Source organism: Hipposideros armiger, unplaced genomic scaffold (assembly GCF_001890085.2).
Source record: "Hipposideros armiger isolate ML-2016 unplaced genomic scaffold, ASM189008v1 scaffold_1032, whole genome shotgun sequence".
Classification (NCBI taxonomy): domain Eukaryota; kingdom Metazoa; phylum Chordata; class Mammalia; order Chiroptera; family Hipposideridae; genus Hipposideros; species Hipposideros armiger.
In genome coordinates, this window is record NW_017732382.1 from 326,822 (window position 1) to 335,206 (window position 8,385).

The 8,385-nt window shown below is 45.1% G+C and overlaps 1 protein-coding gene across 1 annotated transcript; it reads left to right on the plus strand.

Annotated features, from left to right (window-relative positions):
• Positions 1-4,082: 4,082 nt before the first annotated feature.
• On the plus strand, positions 4,083-5,378 carry LOC109376028 (keratin, type I cytoskeletal 19). The gene is given in 2 exon segments (XM_019631679.1): positions 4,083-4,697; positions 4,699-5,378. Coding segments are annotated over 2 exon segments (1,191 nt in total). The 3' UTR covers positions 5,275-5,378.
• The last annotated feature ends 3,007 nt before the right edge of the window (positions 5,379-8,385 follow it).

Below are 8,385 nucleotides of genomic sequence, written 5' to 3' on the forward strand. Positions count from 1 at the left end.
CCAAGAGGATACCAAATGCAGAGCTTCCAGTTGTCCTCTCCCCAAAAATTCAGGACAGCGTTACTCCCCTCGCATTGATGTGTGACAATAGCATGGAGTGTTGCCAACTAGGAAACTCACCCAAGCCATGGTGTTCAGAGCCTTCAATGGGACTCCTTCATGTCGACACAGTTGCCTGCCCACATGGCTGGTCTCTGTTTCTAACCCTCAGGAGGTCAGGGTGCATGACCCAAAGCCCCCACCATACATCATGTTGTTGGCGCGGCTCAGAGTCCCCACTGTACATTACATAGCTCCTATCTAGACGGATCAAGTCCCCAACACTAAAGCACATTGTTCGTATGGCTGAGTCCCCATTCTAAATTACATAGTTACTATCTGGATCAAGACTCCCAAGCAAACAAAGACATTCCTATCAGGCATAACATTCCAAGACCTAGAGATTATCTTCCAGAAGCCAAGAGCAAAGGCCAGACCTCTCTTTGGGTAAGGTTAAATTATTTACTACAAAACGTACACTGTTATAATAATACACAAATAAGGGGTCGTTAAGGAGAGTTGTTAATACTGTAGAATCACGAATATCAGCTAATATTCACAAAGAATTTATTACACGCCAGTCACTGACCCAAACACTTTACATAACCCCTTAAATCCACAAGCAACCCAATGAGGGTGGGTCTGTAAATATTCCACTTTGAAGATGAGAAATACTGAGGTCTAGAGAAGTTTGTTAAATTTTCCAGGCTCTAAAGCTAGTCTGTAGGAGAAGCAGGATTCACACACTGCACTTTGTGACCCCAGGTGTCCTGCCCTTAAGCAACCTCTACTCTGCCTAGAGTGGTATACCAGATGAACATACATGGTGCCCACATACCCACACGTTACACCAGATGTCTCTAACATCTACGTTGTCATGAATAGTTGTGATCTCATGGTAGAAACAGCTGTTTAACCTCTTCAGTGACAGAACCCATAGAGTGTCCCTCACTGTCCTCCTCACAGGACATCACCACCACCATCAGGGAACAGCCAAGCCCTTTAGCACAAGGTTCAAGATCTGACTCAAGCCTGGCTTAGTTTTCTGTTTATTCTAATCACTCTTCTCCTACATTCATTCACTCATTCAGTAAATAAATACTTATTGAGGGCTTACTACATGTCAAACACTGTGATAAGACCTGGGAATACAGCTATAAACAAAACAAAGTCCCTGTTTCTATGGGGCTTATATTCTAGAACAGGGATCAGCAAACTTTTTCTGTAAAGGGTCAGATAGCAAATAGATTAAGATAAGAGGGTCATATGGTCTCTTTCACAACTACTCAACTCTGCTGTTATAGGCAAAAGCAGCCATATACAATACTTAAAGGGACGACTGTGGCTATATGCTAATAAAAAATTTATCTACAAAAACAGACAGTGGGCCTGTTTTGGCCCATGGGCGATAGTTTGCCCACCTCTGCTCTAGAGATGGGCATTAAACCAATACATAATAAATATATACCAGGTAGTGATGAGTGCTATTGAAAGAAATTAAATATGGTGAGGGGGTAGAGACTGACTGTGGTGTGTAGCATTTTTCCAAAGGAATTGTCCCAGAAGGCCTTACCAGGAAGGAAATATGAAGCAGAGAGACCTGAAGGCAGTGAGGGAATAAGTCATGGCGTTATCTGGAAGCAGAGTTTTTCCAGGTAAGGGAAGCAGCCAGGATAAAAAAACCTGAGGTCAGAGTGCGAATCTCTCCAGCATGACTTCCCCCTGCTCTCTGCTCAGATGATCCCTGTCAGGGATGCTTTCCCTGCCCACCTTAAATATAATCCCTCTACCCCCGGTATACTTTTCCCCCTGACCCAGCCTTATTTTTCTATGTAGCACTTGCCTCTGGTTTGCTATATATTTACTGACCTACTCTATGAAATCAAGGGCTCTGTTGGCTTTGTTCTCTGTTGTATCCTCAGCACCTAGAACTCAGGCACATAGCAGGTGCTCAGAAAATTCTTGTTGAAGGTGGCTGGGAGCCAGGCTCTTAACACACATCACTGAGATGCACAGATACCCTCCTAGGCAGGCATTTTACTGAGACTCAGAGAAGATAGGTGACTTGCCCAAGGTCACACAACCAGGACTCACAGGTTCCAAGCTGTGAAATGAGGTCTGCCCAGGCTCCAAAGCCCTCATGTCCTGGATTATTTGGGGGGGGGGTTCAGTGAGGCTTGAGGGGATATGGACCCCAACATCTGAGGATAAGATGGCCAAACTGTGTTTATCCTTTGAGAGATGGGGACCCATTCCATGGGTGGTGTCAGGAGATAGAAGAAATTCCCTGCAATGAGATCACAAAGCAGTTCAGGGGAGAGTCTGTGATGCTCTGGAGAGCAGATGTGACCCCCAGTCCCAGGTGATGGCCTGAAGGAAGTCGTCACCTACTACTTGAATGTCATCACCTACATGATCTAGGCAGCAAGATGTGGATGAGTTTACAAAAAGTCACGTCACATACACCTCTCATGGTCTTTTTGGACAGTGACCAGACTGGCATGTCAGGAGGAGGGCAGTGATATCTGGAATGTGGCCTTTGATAAAGTCTCTCACAACGACCTCCTGGAGAGACACATGAACTCTGGGAGGTTGGCAGGTTTGTAGAAGCCCACACCATACACATTATAAACTGTTAACACACATACATACATACACACACACACACACACACACACCTAGGTGAATGTAGCTTTGCTGAACCGTAACTGTAGCATAATGATGATCATACCTGACCTGAAAGATCATAGAGAGAGTTCCATTAAATACTGTATTTAAAGCTTCTGGTGCATAATAGGTGACAGTGATAATAGTAAGAGCAGTAGTAGAGATACTTTATAACAGCTGATATTTACTGAGTGTTTCCTTTATGCCAGGTCCTATTTAAGAGCTTTATACTTTCCATATACTTCCCATACTCATTGAATCTCTTCCTACCAGAATCCTTACATCTTTCAGGCTACATTTAAAAAGTACCTTCTTCATGGAATGTGCCCCAATCATTGAACTTGAAAGTGACCTCTTCTTCCTTTGAAAGTTTATGACTTCTCTGTGTACCTGTTGGAACTTCCGGATTCTTCTTTGTCTTAGTTATTTGTGGGCTGCTTCAAGATTATAAAATGTTTTATTCCAAGACCTTGTCACATACATAATTTTCCTTCACCAAGCTTGCATAGTGCCTAGAACATTTGACAGAGTCTAGGCTCAAATGTCTAGGCTTAAAGACCTTCAGAACATTTGGCCCTTCCCCATGTCTCAATTCCCTTTATCTGTCAAAGACAATAATAGTATCACCCCAGAAGGGTTGTTATGAAGAATAAATGAGATAATGTATACTCGTATAAAATGTTTCACATAGTGCCTGCTGTATAATTAACACTCAATAATGGCTATCATTTAATTACTTTTATTATTAATCATATATTTAGAATGATGAATTAATGAAAATAGCAGTATACATCAATAGACACAAAAGCTTGAGTGTCTACTCTGCTCAAGAAGCTTTAAATACAGTATTTAATGGAACCTCTCCACAATCTTTCAAGTCAGGTGTGATTAGCATTGTAGTTACTGTTCAGCAAAGCTACATTCACCTAGTAAACAAAAGGTGTTTTACTCTAGCGCCTTTGTTTTCCACATTCACACACTGGATAATTTATGCCTTGGTCTGTCCTCGGAGAGGCCAGGAGCTTTATTAGCATATACCTAGGGACACGTCAGCCCCACCCGACCCTGTCCACCTCGCATGTTAGAAGGGCTGCACTGTATTCCAGAGGACCAGCCCGTGTAGATTTGAACATCACCGCCCCCCGCCAATCCAGTTTACATTTCAGAATTCTCTGTGGCATTAGTTTAAAATACAGATTCCTGGCATCATCCTAGGTTCTCAGGAGGAACCTAGGAATCAGCTTTTATAATAAATACCCTAGGTGATTTAATATGAACTGTCCTCAAACCATGCTCAGCAAAACAATACAATGGACTCGTCATTCCTCCAGCCGACAGCAGCGACTCCGGGCAGTATTGCAGCGTCCTCCTTCGCAATGACTTCCTACAGCTATCGCCAGTCGTCTGCCTCCTCGTCCTTCGGGAGCCTGGGCGGTGGCACCATGCGCTTCAGGGCAGGAGGCGCCTTCCGTGCGCCCAGGATCCCCGGGGAATCAGGCGGACGTGGCGTGTCAGTGTCCGCCCGCTTCGTGTCCTCGTCCTCCTCCAGGGGCTACGGTGGAGGCTATGTGGGCGCCCAGGCCGGGTCCAACGGGCTGCTGGTGGGCAACGAGAAGGTGACCATGCAGAACCTCAATGACCGCCTGGCCTCCTACCTGGAGAAGGTGCGCGCCCTGGAGGTGGCTAATGGTGACCTGGAAGTGAAGTTCCGTGACTGGTACCAGAAGCAGGGGCCCGCGCGCAACTACAGCCACTACTTCAAGACCATCCAGGAGCTGCGGGACAAGATACTTGGTGCCACCATTGAGAACTCCAAGATTGTCCTGCAGATCGACAATGCCCGTCTGGCTGCGGATGACTTCCGAAAGAAGTTTGAGACGGAGCAGGCCCTGCGCATGAGCGTGGAGGCCGACATCAACGGCCTGCGCAGGGTACTAGATGAGCTGACCCTGGCCAGAGCCGACCTGAAGATGCAGATTGAAGGCCTGATAGGAAGAGCTAGCTTACCTAAAGAAGAACCATGAGGAGGAAATCAGTGCTCTAAGGGCCCAGGTGGGTGGCCAGGTCAGTGTGGAGGTGGATTCCACTCCGGGCATTGACCTAGCCAAGATTCTGAGTGACATGAGAAGCCAATATGAAGTCATGGCTGAGAAGAACCGGAAGGATGCTGAAGTCTGGTTTACCACCCAGACTGAGGAGCTGAACCGGGAGGTTGTTGGCCACACTGAGCAGCTGGAGATTAGTAAGACGGAGGTCACTGACTTGAGGCGTACCCTCCAGGGTCTGGAGATCAAGCTGCAGTCTCAGCTCAGCATGAAAGCTGCCCTGGAAGGCACGCTGGCAGAAACGGAGGCTCGCTTCGGATCCCAGCTGACACAGATCCAGGCTGTGATCAGCAGTATTGAAGCCCAGCTGAGTGATGTGCGCGCTGACACTGAGCGGCAGAACCTGGAGTACCGGCAGCTCATGGACATCAAGACACAGCTGGAGCAGGAGATCGCCACCTACCGCAGCCTGCTGGAGGGCCAGGAAGCCTACAACAACCTGCCCACCACCAAGACCGCCTGAGTCCAGCAGCCTCCTGGGTTTCCTGCGGACCAGCAGAGGGCTGCCCCTGGGTGGGGGCATGAGAGGGGAGGGACCCTTATGTCTGGCTCTCTCTCTGACCTGCCAATAAAGCTTAATGGCCTAAGGAAAACAAAAATACAATGGATGATTGAGTTATATTTAGGTAATTCTATGCCACAACTGTATACTCGGCAAGACTTACTGAAAATGAGGCCTAGATTCTGATTCAGTAAATTTGGAGTGGGGCCTGAATATTTACATTTCTAACAAGTTCCCAGGTGATGCTAAAACCATACTTTGAGGAGCCTAGGCTAAAACACCGCGCTCAGGAGTCATGGGTCAGGTTTCTGAGGCTGCACCAGGGCTCTCAGCTGGGAATACTGCTGTAATAGACTTTTTATGCCCTCCAAGGGAATAGCCATGGAGGCTGCTGGCAGGAATCCCAGGGGTTTCCCATCGTGCATCCCTCTGGAAGTGTGTCATTTTAGTTAGGACATGTGAATCACTTAGTCATAATGCACAGTGCCACCTTTCCCATGTGAAGATAAAACAACTGATCCCCTTTCTCTCATCAGCAGAAACTGTGTTCTAACATATCTATAGACTAATGGAGATTGTCTCATATAACTATATTCACGTTTTTAGCCAATAGCAACAAGCAGTGGGAGCGGTTGGTAATTTCAGAGGTATCAGTGGTTGAGGGATGGTGAAACTGTGACTTGGATTAGGAACCATGCCTGCCTAAGAGGGCTGAACTTTTGAAACCACGTGGAGATTGGCCTGGAAGGAGGAAAGGGATGGCGTGGTAAAGAAAACAGATTTCACAAAATGAAGCAAAACTTGATTTTTACCATTTTGTCCAGGACCATTTTTCTTTTAAAAAGTAATTATACAAGTAGTACATATTTATTATTGAAGATGAAGGTGGAAAAGGAGGGGGAGGAAGAGGTAGAAAAGAATGATTTTAAAAAACTCATCCATAATTCCACAATGTATAGTGTTGATATTTTTTAATGAAAGCCTGTGAGTACATCTTCATGCATCTTCATTTCCTTAGAAGTGACACTTTCACTTAAAAGGGCTATGTACCTCACATAACTCTTTGTACTTGGTGAACTATCTGTGTCCTTAGCCCATTTTTATATTCCTTTTCTTCTCTATTAATAAAGATGCTTTATATATTAAGTACCCTTTTTTAAAGAAATTTTATTGAGAAACAGTGTGTTTTTCCAGGACCCATCAGATCCAAGTCAAGTATTGTAGCTGTCTTCAATCTCGTTGTGGTGGGCGAAGCTCCTTGGCCCATGTGGGGATCAAACTGGCAACCTTGGTGTTATGAGTCTGTGCCCTAACCAACTGAGCTAAACTGGCCACCCCTATTAAGTATCTTTTAAAGATACATCCATTTTTAATTCATCTGGGATTTATTCTGGTAAAAGGCATGAAATATAATCCTGAGAGTTTGCATTTATTTTTTATTTTTATTTATTTATTTTTTAGCTGAGCCATCCTGCTACCTGTTGGCAGCTCAGCGGCTGCTCAGCTCAGGCCGGGACTTGAACAGCTGTTGCTCAGAGCTCAAATTATTGAGCGAGCTCTTAACCAACTGAGCCACTCAGCTGGCCCCTGCATTTATTTTTTATAAACAATGAAACTTTTCCCATCAGCATTTATTGAACAAGTCCCACTTTCAAAAATTACATTATTGAATCCTCATAACCCTGTGACGTATACTCTCATTAGCTCAACCCTGCAGATGAGAAAATGGAAATATAGAAGAGTGAATAGTTTGGTAAGGAGTGGAGCCAGACTTTGTTATACAAGTTATCAATAAACCTTATTCCTGTTAAGTAAATGTCAAGCAGGTCACTTTATTTTATCCCTCAAAGGTAATTGCCTCCCCCAACTGAACTTAGGATCCCACCGTCATTTCTTCCTATCTGTGGGACCTGAACTATTATTAGCTGAACATATCTGAAACTCAGTTTCCTTACCTGTAAACTGTGTTCACTCATTCTCACCTTGCAGGATTTTTAGGGGGGAAAGGACACACTCTGTGTAAAGCATTCAACTCAGTTCTTGTTCCTAGCATTGACTTGATAAATGGTGCCTTTTATCATTACTGTGGTAGCTAAGTTTCTCTAAAACTAACTGTAGTTTGCAGTTATATTTTTATTGGGCATGTGTTCTCCGTGAAAACAAAAGTTTGGGGCAAATATTTGAGGTGCAAACAATAAAGTGGATTACTGGATAATTCCCTTCTCCCTTCCCTTTTTTACCGCTTCTCCTTTCCCCACAGCTTTGCATGCCATGTGCCTTCTTAATGATTACCACTTGCTCCATTTAGAATGAACTCCTTAGTTTCCAAGTGAGAGACTACAGCCAGAGCCTATCTGCTTTGCCAAGACCGCACCCAATTTATATCCTGAGTGCATCACCAAAGTCGCCTGCTTCCAAATGAAGTGATCTTGCCACTCTACCACCTGCTGCTTCTCCTGCCAAGGTATTTCAGAGAGTTTTCCTCATTCAGGGCCTACTCTGTGCACTGAACCAATGCTATTTCACTCTTACACCCATAACCCTAAAAAGGCAAGAACGATCACTATTCTCCCTTTACAAATGAAAATGCTGATGTTCAGAAAGGGTGAGGAATTTTCCCAAGGATACACAGTGGCCATGCTATAAAAGACACTTGTCCGAGCAGAAAAGCATTCATAGTCATGGGGATTAAAATATGAAGGTGGGATGACATCTATGCCCACCATCCCACCGCTGACTTCCCAGCTCTAGGAGCATGGGCTCCTGTGTGCAGTCCTGGGCTCTTGCTAGGAAAGGCCCCCTTTTGGCCTCTTCCTGAAGCAGATTTCTAGTCACAACTGGAGGAAGGGGAATCTCCAAAGGATGTGGGGGCCTTATTTTAATCAGCGAAGTCTAAAGTTTGAGCTTTCTAGAGAGAGTTCGTTCCCCCAAGTTACAGAGTGTTCAGGACCAGATACCTCACTCCCCGCACAAGGACACCTGGTGTCAGGGACACCAAGATTTTGCAGAAGAGCTAAATGATCAGGAATTAGGTACACCACTCTCCATCTTTTGGGCTTTGCCTGGCTCTTC